The sequence below is a fragment of the Anomaloglossus baeobatrachus genome, chromosome 3, assembly GCF_048569485.1.
Source record: "Anomaloglossus baeobatrachus isolate aAnoBae1 chromosome 3, aAnoBae1.hap1, whole genome shotgun sequence".
Lineage (NCBI taxonomy): Eukaryota > Metazoa > Chordata > Amphibia > Anura > Aromobatidae > Anomaloglossus > Anomaloglossus baeobatrachus.
The window spans coordinates 699,715,989-699,734,107 of record NC_134355.1 but is presented as its reverse complement, the minus strand read 5'-3'; the positions used below and the strand labels follow the sequence as shown (position 1 = coordinate 699,734,107).

Sequence of the window (18,119 nt, the reverse complement as noted above, 5' to 3'; positions counted from 1 at the left end):
AGGAAATTAAGTTAGTCTGACATGACTTATTAGTTACAAACCCATGCTGGCTCTGGTTAATCACTTCATTCTCATCCAGGTACTTGCATAAATGATGTTTAATAATTTGTTCAGAGATCTTTCCTGGTATGGAGGTCAGGCTCACAGGCCTGTAGTTCCCTGGGTCCACCTTCTTCCCCTTTTTGAAGATAGGGACATCATTTGCTCTTCTCCAGTCTTCTGGAACTTCTCCTGTTCTCTAAGAATTTTCAAAAATTATGAAGAGTGGTTGTAATATTTCCTCTGCTATCTCCTTCAGTACTCTGGGGGGCAATTCATCTGGACCTGGGGACTTGAATTCATTGTTAGCTAAGTTTTCCCTCACTATCTCATTGTTGAAATCCATCCCCTTCTTAGTCATGTCAGAAAGAGGTTTCACTATGACAGAGAACTTCTTAACACTAGAACTAATGGACTCGTGACACCTATATAGAAATACATGGTGCAAAGTAGTCAAAATGACTACCTCAGTAGTTCTAGTGTTAATGATCTTACCGTAATAATTTGCAATACCAAAGAACCTCTGTAAACTTTTACGATTAGTAGGTTGTACCCAATCAAGGATGGACTGTACATAAATTGGGATCTGAAAACCTTTAGCTGAAACCAATTGATTCAAAAACTGAATGTGCTGCACCTCAAATTGACACTTCTCTAGTTGTCACAAAGAACTTAAAGCACCCGCCGAAGAATGCTCCCGATGCTTCTCCCGAGAACCTGAGTAAATCAAGATAAGTTCTGAAACATTGCCAGAGCATCGATCAAACCAAATGGCATCACCACACATTCAAAGTGTCCCTTGGATGTATTGAAGGCATCTCCCGCTCATCACCTTTTTGAACACGTATGAGGTTATGTGCATCTTTCGGATCTAGTTTATAAAACTACCTGGCCCCCACTATTGTGTACAGTAATCTTATTAATCTCTCTAAAACCAAACGAGGACACAGCCCTCAATCCTTTTTCTTAACAAACAAGAACCCCACGGCACTTGGTGAGGTGGGACACCTTATGTGACCCTTAGACTATGTGCGCACTAGTCGTTTTTTTCACACTGCATTTTTTGTGCGTTTTTGTCCGCACTGCATTCAATAAGTGAAAAACGCAGAAATAATTGACATGCTGCGTTTTTGTGGTCACCACAAAAACGCAGCTACAAAAAAACGCTGTGTGCGGACAGCACTTCTGAAAACCCATAGACATTGCTGGGGAAGCAACGTCACAGCGTTTTCTGCACAAAAATGCCAGAAAAAATGCAGCAAAAACGTCTCGTGCGCAACAGGGTCTTAGAGAGACTCTTTTGAATGTACTGCTTCAAGGCATACCTTTACAGAAGAAAGAGAGTAAACAGATGAGATATAAGCAATTTGGCCCTTGGTATAAATTTTATAGCACAATCATGTGATCTATGCCGGGGGAAGAGCTTCACATTCAGTCTCAGAAAAAAATATCCTCAAAATTATGAATTAAATCTGTAAGAAGAGTGTCATGCGCTGTTCGGATCCGCACACGTGGATTACTACTGCAACGTCTGACCCTGTTCACATTGCAAATCCGGCAGGCAACCTGGTTTCTCTTATATGCTCAGCTCTGCTGGGCTTCGGCTCAGTTGTTTCACTGCTTCCAGCCATGCATGAGTTAATCCTCTTTGGAGCAGTGTGCTATTCTTCTGATTACCTTCCACAGCTGGTCTCTTCCTGTTTAAGGCTGGGGTGTGTAGCCTGCCGAAGATTGCATCAGCAATCCCGGTCTCAGGGGTTCTCAGTTCATGGTGAACAATCCCCTATTGTTAGTTTTTCCCTATCCCTTTTTTTTTTTTTTATTATTCCCAAAGTACACATATTGTCTCTCCTTTGTGTGTGAGTGCAGTGTGTACGAGGTTTCATTCTCCCTTGTCCGTGTCTTTATTGTGGGGTTTTGTTACTGGGTTTCTGGCCCGCTCCCAGGGTTGGGAGGAGAAAGATCAGGGCCGGACAGGAGACATGGCTAGGTCGGGGACTCGGGCCTCCCTACCCTCAAGGGTACACACGGGGTGAGGGTGAGCATAGGGGCCACAGTCTTAGGGCCAGGTTATTAACCCCTGATCTGTCAGTACCACCCCCGTGTCAAAAAGGTCTCATAGATGCCCGGGATTTAAACAATTGGAATAAAGCGGGCTTTACACGCTGCGACATCGCTAATGCGAACTCGTTGGGGTCACGGAATTTGTGACGCACATCCGGCCACATTAGCGATGCCGTTGCGTGTAACACCGATAAGCGATTTTGCATCGTTGCAAAAACGTGCAAAATCGCTAATCGGCGACACGGGGGTCCATTCTCAAATCTCGTTACTGCAGCAGTAACGAGGTTGTTCCTCGTTCCTGCGGCAGCACACATTGCTGCGTGTGACGCCGCAGGAACGAGGAAGCCCCCCTTACCTGCCTCCCGGCCGCTATGCAGAAGGAAGGAGGTGGGCGGGATGTTACGTCCCTCTCAGCTCCGCCCCTCCGCTGCTATTGGGCGGCGGTTCAGTGACGTCGCTGTGACGCCGCACGGACCGCCCCCTTAGAAAGGAGGCGGTTCGCCCGTCACAGCGACGTCGCCGGACAGGTATGTATGTGTGACCGGTCTGGGCGATGTTGTGCGGCACGGGCAGCGATTTGCCCGTGTCGCGCAACAGATGGGGGCGGCTACCCACACTAGCGATATCGGGACCGATATCGCAGTGTGTAAAGTAGCCTTAACATAAACCCCCCCCCAGCCCACCAAGGACGTAACCTCGCGAGTCTGTCAATTGATGGTGGGATTGTGTTTCACCAACTAGGGTATACTCAACACAATACTAGCTGGTAAGGAAGGGAACGCCATGAATGAAATAGTTTCCGTGTGTAACGCGCCCACTTTCATGAACACATTTTCAACCTTAGAAGTAACATGGCTTTGGGTAAGGGGAGTAATACCAATTGAGGATTCTCAAATAGGATGACCAAAGGTAGAGGCAGTGTTCCCACATTCAATAGCAAAATCACTGTCATTAAGATCCAAGGCGAAGCCTGAATCAATAAATGCCGAGGTAGTTACAACACCAGATTTAGTTACCATAGACACTTGTAGAATGCATGAGAGATCGCTTCAAACCTTTAGACCCAGTATCCTTGCATATCAATGATATCTTTTTCTTTTTACCCTTAAGAAATTCAATATTATATCTGAAACCCTGAATCATTACATGGCCCATTTGACCACAGTATCGACAGAAATGATCAGGTGTTCCAAGTTAGCTCCCTTTTTGGACTCTATGTAGGTTCCAATTTGCATGGGCTTTCCTGCCTCAATAGGATGAGCGGGAGAAGTCACTAAAACTCCCTCAAATGTACTCTTATCCCTAAAATGTGTGTCCAAATGCAGTGCTAGTGACATAGCTTCTTCCAAGGCAATGAGGAAGGACTATAAGACATCATATCTCATATCTGACTAGAAAGACCCAGGCAGAATTGAATGAGGAGAGATGGGTCAGTCCAGAAGGTCTCCACTGCCGGCATCTGAACTGAGAGCAGTAGTCCTCCACTTTACGATTTCCCTAAATCATCTTGCGAATCATGGATTCAGAGACTGCAACTTTATCGGGATCGTCATACATGAGCACCAAAGCAGAGAAAGCGGCGTCAACTGAGGAAAAATCTCAGGCAGAAAAAATGCCCAGACCTGAGGGTCTCCGTGAAGCAACAACACAATGATTCCCACACGTTGACTCTCCACCGTATACGGTAGGACACAGATGAAGATACAACTTACACTTAGAAATAGATGGAAAACTTTGGTCCTCGTTGAAACACTCAATGATTTGGGGTGATAGTCATGTGATGGGTTATTTATATGTTTTATCTAGGGGACTGTGGAGTACAAGATGTAATACTTTATCAAAGTTGCATACAGAAATACATATATAATATCAGCAGATATATATGTACCCAATACAGTGTATTATCAAAACTGAGGTTTTACAGTGAAGAACCTATGTCGGGGCGGATGACACATCCTGTTGTCGCTGCTTTGTGTGCCACTTCCAAGGACAAGGAGCGTAATTGCATGGCCAGGGCAACCACATCGCTTATGATGCTTTATCAGCACACAAAGATGGAGTAAGTTCGTGATAATGTTGTATTCACACAACAACTAACAAAGGGGTAAAGGTTACACACTAAAAACTGCAACTGGCCCTGCCGGTTCATGTACAGAATAGAATCCAACCCCACAGTCCCTAGAGGTTCCTGCGGGAGTTAGACTAGCCCTGACCACAGACGAAACGATGGCAACTCGTGCCTATGCTGCCTGATCGGCCATTGACCGCATCACGTTCCTTCTAAGGAACCAGAGGGCAGAACAGAGAGCAAATTACCTACAGAATGGAAGGAGAGCTGGAGTAGAAAGTGATCCTAGAGAGCGTAAGATAAACAGCAAAATATCAGAGAAGGTGAATATTGGTAAAGAATATGCCACCTACATGACAATAAACATGAGATAGGTTCAGAGTGGAGACCAAAAACAGCAGAGAGGTGTCCTAGCTGGTCTACCACTGACTGGCAGATACATTAATATGAGAATATTACCAGTAGGAGGAAGATATTTAATTCTGAACCCAACAGGTGATTGGACAGACAAATGAGTAAAGGAATACAGCTGTTACTCTGATAGAACTAAAGCACAGATAACAGAAACTAAACACCAGAAGAAAAGGTGAATCTACTGTGGTCCTGCGGACAGAGAAGGCGATCACAGAACATGACAGACAACTGATTTGTGGCTTACTTCACATTTTTCCTGTGTTTTAGGGTGAAGATCTGATTGACATTAAGGTTGAGGTCATTGATGAAGAAGAGGAGACTGATTTCATGGCTGAGCAGCAGTGTAAGGATGGGAGACTCATGTCTGTTAGAGGGTCACCTGGCTACTACTCCATCATCACATGTAACCGTCTCTTGTGTTGCTGCTTCCTACAGATGGACTCAGTGTAAGAAATTCCTCGGAGAGATGTCAGTCTCCTCTGTATTCCCCGGAGAGATGTCAGTCTCCTCTGTATTCCCCGGAGAGATGTCAGTCTCCTCTGTATTCCCCGGAGAGATGTCCGGTTCCTCTGTATTCCCCGGAGAGATGTCCGGCTCCTCTGTATTCCCAGAACTGTCCGGAGGATCATCAGGTAGATGAAGCTGCGCCTCCACCACATCTACATGGGCTCGCGCTCAGATATTTGGGGATGTGTCTGCTGAACTGAACTATTGTACTGAACTCTTCTATATGTGACATCAGGGAGGACATCTGACCATCGTTAAAGTGGAGGGTGAAGAAGAGCGGATGATGGACGATCAGCCGTATATGAGTGACGTGAAGGAGGAGACTCCAGGAGATGATCCCGCAGGTATGTAATAATGTGGTCACCAGTATCTTTTGGTGATGCTCCACCTCACAGCTGCATGACAGTAACACATCAGTAAATAGTAATGGACTATAGTGATGTGTGTTTGTATACATATAGGCAGGAATGTCCTGATGCAAATGTTGACTGAAGTATTCCAGTCCATGTGGGAAAAGGGACAGGTTCGGCCGCAGCTGATAGATCCCAACATAATCCACAGGTACAAGAGAAAAAGCAACCTCCAATCTCGAGACAACCATCGAGGCATCTTTCTTCTGTGCACTGCCTTGAAGATTCTGATTCCCCTCTTCTCCAACATCTTGAGGAAGGTCTACCTGAAAGCCAGTGGCTCTTGTGCTGAACATTGGACGACACATATGGTGTTTGCGGCACGTTAACTCCACGAAAAATGTCAGGAGCCATGCAGTGACCTTTTTGTAACCTTCTCAATTTGACCAAAGCTTTCAATACAGTCAGCAGAGACAGCCTGTGGAAAATCATGGGGAAGTTTGGCTGCCCAAGCAAGTTCATCACAATTGTCCGGCAGTGATGGTGATAGGTCTGCATGATATGGACTTAGTCCTTCCTGGTTAGAAATGGCATAAAACAAGGTTATGTAGTCGCCCTGACCCTTTTCACCTTGCTATTTTCTGCCATGTTGATAAATGCCTGTAGCACCTTCGAGACAGAATCCATGTCAGGTACAGGACTGACCACAAGCTGTTCAACCCCTGATGCCTGAAGGCTGCTACAAAGATGAGATCTTTATGTTTGCTGATGACTGCACACTCCACGCCAGCAAAGAACAGCAGATGCAGCGTGAAATTGACTGTTTCTCGCAAGCTTGTGACAACTTTGGTCTCCTGAATACTAGAAAGAAAGAAGTTATGTACCAGCATGCTCCAGGAGAACCAAACCAGGAGCCACGCATTATTGTGAAGGAGTACAACCTTAAAGCAGTTGATAACTTTGCCTGCCTTGGTAGCATACTCTTTCGCATAGAGATGAGCGAACCTATGGAAGTTCGGCGCGTGCAACCGAACTGTACCTCTACGAGTTCAGACTTGGCCCGAGCCACAATGGAAGTCACTGATTGGTGGTGCGAATCTACGCCCACATGCAGCCATGCAGCCAGCCATAAGCAGACCACTTCCAGGGGTAGGCGAATGGGGTTTTCCTTTTTTTTTTTTTTTTTCGGGGGTTCGGATTTTACTTTACTTTACGTCTGATAACGCTGTCGCTATCCCCAATGCGAGCCGTTCAAACATTGCAAGCACCAGAGCACCGAGCGTACCTGAGCACAGCAATGCATGCTCGAGTGAAGTTCATACGTAAAGCACCCGAACCTCAACTGGTTGTTTTTTTTGTAAAAAGTTGGTGTTCGGCCAAACATCGAGCCTTGGGTTCGCTCATCTTTACTCTTGCGTAGTGATCATAGACACTGAGGTCAACAACAGAATTGCTAATGTCTTCGCTGCTTTCAGGAAAGTCTGGGAGCAGAGGGGACTTAGCTTTACCACCAAGCCAAAGGTCTACTGCATGATGACCCTTACCACACTTATCTATGCCAACGAGACCTGGACTGTCTACAGCCGGCATGCCAAACGGCTCAGTCACTTTCTCCTGAGCTGTCTCCGCAGACATCTGCTGAAAACCCAGTCCAGGTGAGCTGTACATGTGGTCAGAATGCCACAGCCGATTGCCTAAATAAATGCTGTACAGATAACTCTGTCAGAGAAAGCGAACAAACAGGGAGTAGAAGAAACATTACACCAATTGCCCTTAAAACCATTGAAGTCGACATAAACGAATGGGAGACGCTTGCCCTGGACCATCTAGTTAGACCAGGCAAGATCACCTCAGAAGCTCATACAGCTGAAGACAGGAGAACCTTTGAGGCAGAATGAAAGCGAGCTGTGCACAAGGGGCAAGCAATATCTACTGTCCTGACTACACCCACATATGTCCCGTATGTGGGCGAGCTTTCAGAGCCCGGATTGGCCTAATCAGTGACCTCCAGACTCTCAGCCACTGATCTTCCTCTAAACCCTGAAGTCATGGTCATATGTGGATGAGCCTTCAGAGCCCGGATTGGCCTAATCAGTGACCTCCAGACTCTCAGCCACTGATCTTCCTCTAAACCCTGAAGTCATGGTCATATGTGGATGAGCCTTCAGAGCCCGGATTGGCCTAATCAGTGACCTCCAGACTCTCAGCCACTGATCTTCCTCTAAACCCTGAAGTCATGGTCATCTTCAACCATGTAGGACGAACAACATATATTTACAGTTATGTGCAAAACAATAGCAGGGTGTTTAAAACAAGTGAGAAAAAGCTCAATCCTCATGATGGAGAGCATTTATTTCCATATACACAATGGCACATTCAATTTCAAATGAAAACATGAACAATCAATTTTTAAACTGAAAATGAAGAAAAAGGAAAAGTAGTCTGTTAAAAAAACAGTTTCATTTACAACCTTGAATATTTACAGTGTAAACTGAAACGTAATCACTGATCTCCCATGTTTCCCAGAAAATAAGACACTTATATAATTTTTTTTTAGACCTCCCCCTCCAGTAGAATCACACCTGCAAGACCCTGGAAATTACACATACACACACACACACGTGATATAGTACTGCTTCTGGCCGTCAGCATTGTGGCACATGAGGACCTGCGTTCCACCGCAGGCCCTCGATGCGTTCCACCGCAGGCCCTCGATGCGTTCCACCGCAAACCCTCGATGCGTTCCACAGCAAAACCCTCAATGCGTTCCACCGCAGGCCCTCGATGCTTTCCACCGCAGGCCCTCGATGCTTTCCACCGCAGGCCCTCGATGCGTTCCAGCGCAGGCCCTCGATGCGTTCCAGCGCAGGCCCTCGATGCGTTCCAGCGCAGGCCCTCGATGCGTTCCACCGCAGGCCATCCTACAGAGATACCAGGTTCTTTTTCCAAGATATTTCCCTTTACTGTAGACATAATAACAGATAATCCAGCATAGCGTCTTGGGCCAGCGCAGCAGAGGAAAGGCCCGGCGCCTCCATCCACGGCTGCCATATTTTATAAGATTTACTCAGCGCTTTTCTCTTTAAATAGACTCCTCTTTCCAGTCTAAGAATGTGATTCATCTTATTTTTAAGCTCCATTAAGGTTGGGGGCAAAGGATCCAGCCAGTGGTATGCCAACAACTTCCTTGTTTGGTAAAGAATACGTGTTATACCCAGGGCCGTTGGAGAATCCGGGTCCACTCCTCCCTCGCACAAATTCATCAGGCAGATACGGGGCGACGGCTGTATTTTAATGTGGTACACCTGTTCTATTAGTTCCTAAGCTTGCTTCCAAAATTCACCTATATGTCCACATTCCCACATGACCTGTATTATATGGGCGTCATCCTGTCCACATCTGACACCTTGTGCGCTTGGTCTAAGTCCTAACTTGCACATAAGGCCAGGTGTCTTGTGCACCCTATGGTGAGAAACGGCTGGGAAAGCCTTTGACATTCTGAGACTGCCATTTTAGGAATGTTTTCCAATATGTCCGACCATTGGTCATCAGTTAAGGGGCCTAATTCCCGCTCCCATTTATTTTTGACCATTAACGGGTATCTATCCAAATGGGCAGGCAGTAGTCTCCTATATAGATCGGATATAAGACCTCTAGAGGACTCAGACATGACCAAAGCACTCAACGTATAATTGTCACATTCACAGGGCCAAACCTTCTCTGTCTCTCCAATGCATGTCGAAACTGTAAATATTGGTAGAAAAATACATGTGGGAGGTGAAACTCGGTCTGTAGTTGCTCAAAGCTCTTAAGAACATTGTTCAGCAGAATCTGTGATACCAAATATATCCCTCTATCTTCCCACCCTCTAAATCCTTCAAGTTTTTGGATTTCTGACAGGTCCGGATTCTGCCATAGTGGCCAGAACTCTGCATGCCCGTCTACTTTCAGAAGAGATTTGCCCCTGTCCCATAGCTTGAAGATCATGGCTATTGTTGGATGTCATGCCCTGTTCACCAGATATTTCCAATCCGACCCTTCTCTTACCAGATCACCACTTACGTCATATGCCCCTTCCTTTCCCCAACCCCTTAAGTGCTGCATCTGCGAAACAATGTAATATAAATACGGGTTTGGCACTGCTAATCCTCCCTCCTCCTTTCCCCGTTGCAACACCTCCAGTCGGATTCTGGCATGTTTTTTCTTCTATATGAGTTCCCGGTACAGCGTGTTGATTTTGGTAAAAAATTCCATATGTATCCAGACTGGGGAAATATGTATAAGGTATAACAGTTGTGGCATCAATACCATTTTAATTAGGTTAGTTCTACCAATATTTGACAATGGGAATCGGTACAAAGTATTGACTTTCGCCCTAAACCGTGCCAGCAGGGGATTGAGATTAAGGGCTCGAAACTCAGTTGGGTTCGGACTAAGTTATTCCCAAGTACTTTAACTCTCAAACTATGGGGACTGATATCTGCAGGTCAGAAAAGCCCATCGGGAGAGGGTCCACCGGCATTAGAACTGATTTGCACCAGTTAATCCTAAGCCCGAATCTCCACTCAAATTCCCGAATAATTTCTATCGCCGGGAAAATTGAGGAAGAGTGCACTCTGTCAAGGTATAATAGTAAATCATCCACATATAAAGATATCTTCTGTTCTATAGCTCCACATTTAAATCCCACCACCTCTCTGGATACCTGTATTGAAACTGCCAATGGCTCAACTGCAGTGGCAAATAGCAGGGGGGACAGTGGGCACCCCTGTCTGGTACCTCTTCTCAGAGGAAAAGACCCAGAGACCCAGCCATTCACCCTAACCCTCGCCACCGGTGAGTCATATAGCAGCTTCACCAAATTTACAAACCTATCTCCAAAACCCATTTTCCAGAGTACCACCCACAAAATTCTTTATTCTAGGTTGTTGAACTCCTTGGCAGCATCTAAAGGCCGCTTTACACGCTGCAATATCACTATCGATATTGCTAGCGTGCGTACCCGCTCCCGTCGGTTGTGTGTCATGGGCAAATCGCTACCCGTGGCGCACAACATCACTCGGACCCGTCACACTACTTACCTGCCTAGCTACGTCGCTGTGACCAGCGAAACGCCTCCTTTCTAAGGGGGTGGTTCGGTCGGCGTCACAATGACGTCACTAAGTGGCCGCCCAATCGAAGCGGAGAGGCGGAGATGAGTGGAATGAACATCCCGCCCACCTCCTTCCTTCCTCATTGCGGCCGGCCGCAGGCAAGGTGAGGTTTCTCGTTCCTGCAGTGTCACACATAGCGATGTGTGCTGCCGCAGGAACGGCGAACAACTGGTGTCCTGCAATAGCAATGATATTTGGGAATGGAGCAGTGTGTCAACGAGCAACGATAAGATGAGTATTTTTGCTCGTTCGCGGTCGCTCGTACGTGTCACACGCAACGACGTCACTAACTAGGCCGGATGTGCGTCACGAATTCAGTGACCCCCAACGACATCGCTTTAGCGATGTTGCTGCGTGTAAAGCGGCCTTAAGGACAGAATTGCTCTTTCCCCCGGACTCTCAGCACTATGTTGCAGTCCTAAATACAGTCTCCTAAGGTTCAGGCATGTAGCCCTACTTGGAATGAAACCAGTTTGGTCACCATGCACAATGGATGAGACAACTCGGGACATTCTGTTGGCGAGTACCTCGGCCAGCAACTTAACGTCTGCTGGTAGAAGGGAAACCGGACGGTATGATTCTGGGGTTTCGTGATTTTTCCCTGGTTTCAGACTTGGGACTATTAGTGCTTCTTTCATAGAGGGTGGAAGAACCCTCCGCCTCTCAACCTCTTCAAATACTTTAAGCAATTTGGGTAGTAACAGAGGAGCATAAGTTTTGAAAAAAACTCCCCAGACAAGCCGTCCGTACCCAGAGCTTTTTCATTTTGTGTCTGGCCAAGTTCCTCCTCCAACTTTTCCAACAGAATATCCCCATCCAGCAAGTCCCTGTCCTCATCAGTCAATTTGGGGAGAGGGAAAGCATCGAGATACTGCTTAATATCAGCCTCTGTAAAGCTACACTCTGAGGTATATAAATGCGAGTAATATGCGCGTATTTCTTCAACCATGTCCTCCCCATCCTCCACTGTATCACCAGTGTCCGTTACCAATCTATTAATATAAGAGGCACTATCCTGTGCTTTAATGACCGTGGCGAGCAGATGTCCCACTCCCTCACCCTCTATGAAGAACTTCTGCTTAAGGAAGAAACATTTTAGTTGCCGCAGAAAGAAGATTATCCCTCAATGCCGCCTGCGCATTCGCCAGAACTTTATTATTTTCCTGTACTGGATTTAATATCACCACAGCCTCCTCTTCAGACAATTCTTGAGTTAAATATTGAGTAATTGTCTATTTTGATTTTTACGGGAGCATATTTCTCTAATTTAAATGCCCCTTTATGAAAGCTTTCATAGAATCAAACTAAGTGCGATGGTGCGGAGCCCTCATTCAAATGAAAAAATTCTAAAATATCAGTGTTCAAACCCCCCCCCTATACATTGGATCCAGTAGGGATTAGGTCTCCAGGCAGGTCTCTACAGGGTGAGGGGGTTCCCTATGAAAGTTTAACATGCAGTGCCGAATGGTCTGAACGCTTCTAGGCAAATAACTAACTGTCTGTGTGTATGAGGTCATAAGTGCATTACCAATAGCCAGGCCTATCCGTGACATAGTACGGTGTGAGCTAGAGTAACGGGAAAACTGCTTAGTTGCGGGATTTTTGATACGCTACAGATCCACAATACCTAGGTCCTTCAATGTCCTAGCAAAGGAGGTTGGGGTAGTGTCCTCCGATATATTTCCCGAATGGAGCTTATCCAGGTAGGGATGCAAATATGTGTTGAAATCCCCTATCAAAAGGATAGGTGCAGGGGGAGAGGGTCAAGAACAGCCAACATCCTTTTTATTGGTTCCGCCGAGTATGGTGGAGGAGTATAGACTGCGACCAGAATGAACTGTATACCATAGATTGTGCAAAGTAGATAAACAAATCTGCCCCCTCCCCCGGTACAGAGCAATGGGATGGATTTGTGCACCAATATACTCACGCCCCTTGCGTGGGTCGAGCATGTGGAATGATATCCGGTCACAATCCATCCTCTTCTCAGCCAATGTATGTTATCTTTCACCATATGGGTCTCAGACAGACATAAAAAGACAGAAGAAGTTTTTGTAAATGGGTGAAAACAGCGCATCTGTTTACATCTCCGAGTCCTCCAACGCTCCATTCCACAATGTTTATTAATGCCACCATAAGCGCAGCGTAGAGAATGGACCGAGGGTCTCTCCATTCACAGCAATACGCAATTTGGCGGGGTACATCATAGAGTATGGCACTTGCAAATTGTGTACCGCTTTTTAACATCAATGAATTGTGCACTTCCATAGAGAAATCAGGAAAAATTGAAATCTCACTCCCATTGATTACAAGGTCCTTGATGTCCCTGGATTCGCGCAGGATGGTATCTCTATCTTTGAAGTGTAGGCATTTTAAGGAGGATAGGTCATGGAGGTGCTCCTGGTGGTGGGGGGCGAGCAGGCACCATGTGTGCCCTCCCAATACTGAAGAATGTGGACAGCGCCTCCTTGCATATGGTATCTGTTAGCCACTTTTCAAAAAATCTCAGTGGGTCACCACCCTCCATCCTATCCGGTACCCCACCAGTCGCAGATTACTTCTACGGGAGCGATTTTCTAAATCATCCACTGTATTCAGCATGCTGTGACATTCTGTGTGGCTTTCCCCAGCTCCAATGTGTCATTAGTGGGAGTTTGTCCTCTGCTGTGCTCATGCGGGCCTCCAGCTCCCCCACTCTGGCTGGTACCCCCTCCAGCTCACGTATAATACAGGCCATATCTGAAGTGACCGTCCCCATCTGTGTGCTCAGGGTAGTCAGCTTGTTTACACATGTTGACTGCTGCCAGGACATCTCCCAGCGTGGATTCAGGGAGGACAGGACCTGGCTCCTCCATGTCTCCCCCTTCCCTATCCTCCTCCATGGGCCTCGTTGTCTATAGTTGCTGGGCAGACAGACACCAGAGTACTTGAAGCGCCCCACGGGGCAGGTGTTTTAACCTATTCGTTGCCGGGCCAGGGGTGCAAATTCTTCTGCGTTGTCACGGGGTGGCCTGGTTCCGTTGCCTTGAGACATACAGGAGGGAGGGTTGGAGGGTAGCAGGGAGGATGGAGGTGGTAGTTGGAGGTTTAGGAAAGTCTATTAGGATCCTGACGCTACCTATGGTATGTGCCCAGGGATGGGAGGGCCACCGCTGCGGGGTCTCTCACCGGGGCCGATGTTAGGTGCAGCCGGGAGGGTGTCGCTCCCCACAGGCAGAGCGGGATTACCCCAGGAGGATGACGGGGGTGGCGGTAGTGGTCCGGGTTGGCGCCGCAGTGCTGGGCGACGGTAAAGGAGAAGCAGAGACAGGGGCTGCGGTTCCAGGTCATATTAACCACAAATGTTTCAGGTGCTGCCCAGGGTACCGTTCTCTGCCAAGATGGGCTCCATACAGTCCCGAATCCGTGGAAGGGCAGATCCGGTGTGCGATAGCCTAGGAGCCCTTTCCTCCTTTGATGCGCTAAGTATCGTACCCCTGTGGCGTGAAGCACTTGGGGGTCCCAGTGTCAGTAAAGTATCCCATTCTGTATACTGATAGCGTGGTTCCGTTATGGGGCCGGTCTTCAACCCCAGATCCTATATGCTATTATTAGGGTGAACTCTTAACCAGAGATCACTAGTTGCCTACTGCCTGGCTGAATTGATATGGGCCAAGTGCATGCATAAAAGAATTCACACCAGACAGTCGGATATGAAAACTCTTCTTGGTCACAGTAGAAATGGCACCAAACAGACAGAGAAGGAACATGCGTCCTCTTGATATAGGCTAGGGGCGTACACAAGTTCAGATATGCCCATTTAGTGGGACAGTTCATGAGCTAGCCAATGGGGAGATCCGTGTTACTGTTGATGGGTGCGTCTGACTTCAGTGGATGAAACCATGATGATGGGAGGGACGTCATCTGGTGCATCCATGCTGATGGTTTGGTTTGTGATGTCTTCTAGCTTGACCAGGGGTCTTCCCTTATATGGTATCTTCTTTCATTCCCTGCATTCCAAGCAAGGTGCGGAGAACAGGAAATGGCGGCCATCTTTATGTCTGTGTCATGTGTATGATCTGAACCCTGAATTATGTAAGGCAAATCGACATATTTCCCACAATGCTCTATGTCCAGAGGTTAATTAAGTATTTCATTTTATGGCTCTCCTCAACACTATTTGCTGCAGAATCGTGGGATGGGTCCGGTGACTTTTCGTAGCCCGCGACCCTTGCAGAGTTGGTAGACCATGTGAAGTATGCATGCCCTAGGGTTCTGTATTCCAACAGCGCTGGTCCTGTGGAAGCAGCCGCCTGCTTCTCCCCAACACCCGTGTTGAACTCCTTGGCCCACAGAGCTGCTTGCAGCACGTCCGCTCTGCTCTGTGTCTGAACCTGAACTCTCCCTAGTTGTGGTTTTGTGTGTTCTGAGCTGTTGACCCCAGTCGCTGCCACCAGCTGGTTCACTACTCTCACTAGGTCAACCTGATCTTCCCCCTGTGTGCTCCTAACTCCCCCTGGTGGTTGCTTCTCCCTGACCCTGAGTCCCCAGTCCAGTGGATCTGGGGAGCCCCTGGTGCGGTGGTGTTCTATAAATCGACCGCTGTAGTGACTCCCTACTGTGATCCTACCCTGGCCCGGTCCCCATTGGGGAGGACAACACAGTGGTACTGTATGTTTGTGTGAATGGAAACCGGCACCGACCTTCCCTGAGCCCACGATAAATACTACACCTTCATGGGTGTGCAGTACCCCCTGGCGCCTGAAGCCTAAGGGGTTCCACATACTCACAGCCTCCTTGACTTCCAGATGAGCCTCCTGCTCCTCACCAAGGACAGCTCTGTCATCAAATGCACCCTCTGGAGGTAGGATCTGCTCCAGGGCTCCCCCTAGCAAAGCTCTCCAGCCTGCTTGCCACTTCTGCATCTCTGCCATTGGCCGGAGTTCCGGGCGCCGGCGCTATCTTGGATTCTGTAGAGATGCGTTCCAGCGTGTCTTTTTCACCTTTCTTAGCTCAGGTCATGGCGGTGTTGGGCCTCGCAGGCGTCCCACATAGTATTGCAGGCCACCAGGGTCGGTTCACTCGTGAGTAGAGCAGGGAATCAGGATATTTGCAGGAGCTCTCCTGTGTAGCGTCCTCTCTACATGAGTGCAAGGCCCCGTCTGTCGGCTTTCATTTGGAGGTGTCTGCTTTCTTTAATGAAGTGTCCTACAATTTTCTTTAATTTTTTTTTTTTTTTTTTTTTTTTTAAGCTGCATGGACACTTCCTTATTGAACCACAACTAGGGCTTGTTTTCTGGGTAGGGCTTATATTCGGATGATGGTATTTCCTTTCTTAGCACCTGTTTTGGGTTTTGTTTTGCATTTTAACGCATTGGAGATCTTTTTAGCTGGGCAGTGTGAGAATGACCTCAGTAATTAAGCTCCCCACTGCTATTAATTACAACACCCACTTTCATTAAATGAGTCAATTACACCCAATTAGCAGCGCTCATGTCATGACTGTGGATTCTGTTGGTTGCCCATTACTCGCCTACTCCTAGTCATTTTTTCCCATATTATATGATGTTTTCTGCCAAAAATGGTAAATACATTAGGGAATTTAGTCTACTCTTTTGCACATAACTGTATATACAGTGCTTTTTTATAAATGAGTACATCCCATTTCAAAAATTGCTACACCTAGTACTCTGCATTGCCTCCATGATTTGTAGGGATGGCACCAAGTGTTCTAGCCTTGGAAGGAACAAGTTGGTGACCTGCTACAACAGCTCTTTTGAATGCAGTATGGAGAGAGCTGACAACTTGTCTCCTCAGAACTCCCCTTCTGTTGAGCTCCGATCAGAGAACACTCGGCCACTGAATCACTGTCGTCCTGTTCTTCTTCAGATATGCAGCAGTGGCCCTAGATGAGAGTTTTGTAGCATTGTCGGAGGAGAAGATTTGAGGTCAGCAGCTTATCTTATCTGTTCGGGATCCGAACTTGACCCCGAACCCTATATAAGTCAATAGAGACCGCAACTTTTGTGCTGTAAAATGATCGTAGCAAGGGCTATGGGGCTACAAAGGGAAGTAAAATTGGAACAATTGCCCTGTGAACAAATGTGGATAGGGATACATTTTATTTTTGTTTTTTTATAACATGCGGTCTCGCCTATTTTTTGAAAACCAGCGCAGGTAAAGCAAACAAGTGTGGGGGAGTCTTTAGTCAAACTTTTTTTTCTGTTTTTTTTTTTTTTTTCTTTTTTTCTATTTTAACACTATGCTTGCCGGGTTAGTAGTGGGGGTGTCTCATAGACACGTCCCCATTACTAACCCCTGGGCTTAATGCCAGTTGTGACTTCACAGCTGACATCAATTCCAAAAGTATTTCCCTGATTGCCACCGCACCAAGACAATCGGAAACAGTGAGGCAAAGTTCTGGAATTAGTGCATCTAATCGATGCGCCAATACTGGGAAGGGCCAAATAACCATGGCCCTCCCCAGCCTGATAATATCAGCTCACAGCTGTCTGCTTTACCTTGGCTGGTTATCACAATAGATTAAAAAAACAAAAGATAACCCTTCGCAGATAAAGCTGGGGGTTGCAGCCCACCGTTGTCTGCTTCACCTGAGCTGGTTATCAAAAATAGGCGGGAGCCCCACGTCATTTTTTTTTTTTTTTTTAATCTAAATTGTTCACAGCAGCAGACAGGCAACTAATAAAGATTGTTCATTGGCTACGCTACTGCCTTTCTATAAACTTTATTAACATACGAACAGTACCCAAACTTGGACACACACTTTTTTTTTAACCCCCTTATAGCTTAGGATGTATATTTCTGGATTTGGTCGCCTCTCACTGTTTACCGCGTGCTCCTATGATGAGCCCATGGTAATCCCTGCACATGTCTACTAATGTCTTGTGAACAGGTAAGGGTGGTTCGGAGATCCACCTATGCCTGTTATCCCTCTAGATGGTGCTGTCAAATGCTGACTTTGTAATCTATTACGCTTTGGCGGGGATCACCACCATTGGTGGCCCTGTGATGCGTTTGTGGGGCGCCAATGGGTTGGCATGGTTGGCCGCGCAGGATCAGATGATGGCTCCCTTCCTGTGAGTGACGGCAGAGCATCGTCATTCACAGAACACAACATTACTGCTGATCAGAGCGATGCTGAAGATGATGATGCTGAAGCATCGCTCTGATCAGGAGAAGTCATCAGTGACTGCAGTCATAAAGTCTCCTAAGGGGACTAGTAAATTAAATTTTAAAAAAAGTTTTAAAAATTATTCAAAAATAAAAAAAACCCTAAAAGGTTAAAATCACTTCTTTTTTGGCCCCATTTAGAATAAAACAATAATAACAAAAAATACACATTTGGTATCGCCAAGTTCAGAAATGTCCGATCTATGAAAATCTAAAATCAATTTCTCCACTTTCCCACCTTTTATTTTGTGGTATGCTAATATAAAGGCGAATTCTAAAATCCAATATTATGTCACCTACATAATGTAGTCCACATGACATGACAAGTGGCAGGAAAACCTGTATGTGGGTGAA

The 18,119-nt window shown here is 46.6% G+C and overlaps 1 protein-coding gene across 1 annotated transcript in view; it reads left to right on the top strand.

The window, feature by feature from the left end:
* LOC142297107 (uncharacterized) overlaps window positions 1-18,119 on the top strand; it is a 50,535-nt gene that overhangs the window by 23,467 nt on the left and 8,949 nt on the right. Inside the window, exons 4-6 of the mRNA XM_075341370.1 lie at window positions 4,853-4,928; window positions 5,021-5,217; window positions 5,328-5,436. Coding sequence (XP_075197485.1) covers window positions 4,853-4,928; window positions 5,021-5,217; window positions 5,328-5,436 — 382 coding nt within the window. The remainder of the gene's footprint in view (window positions 1-4,852; window positions 4,929-5,020; window positions 5,218-5,327; window positions 5,437-18,119) is intronic.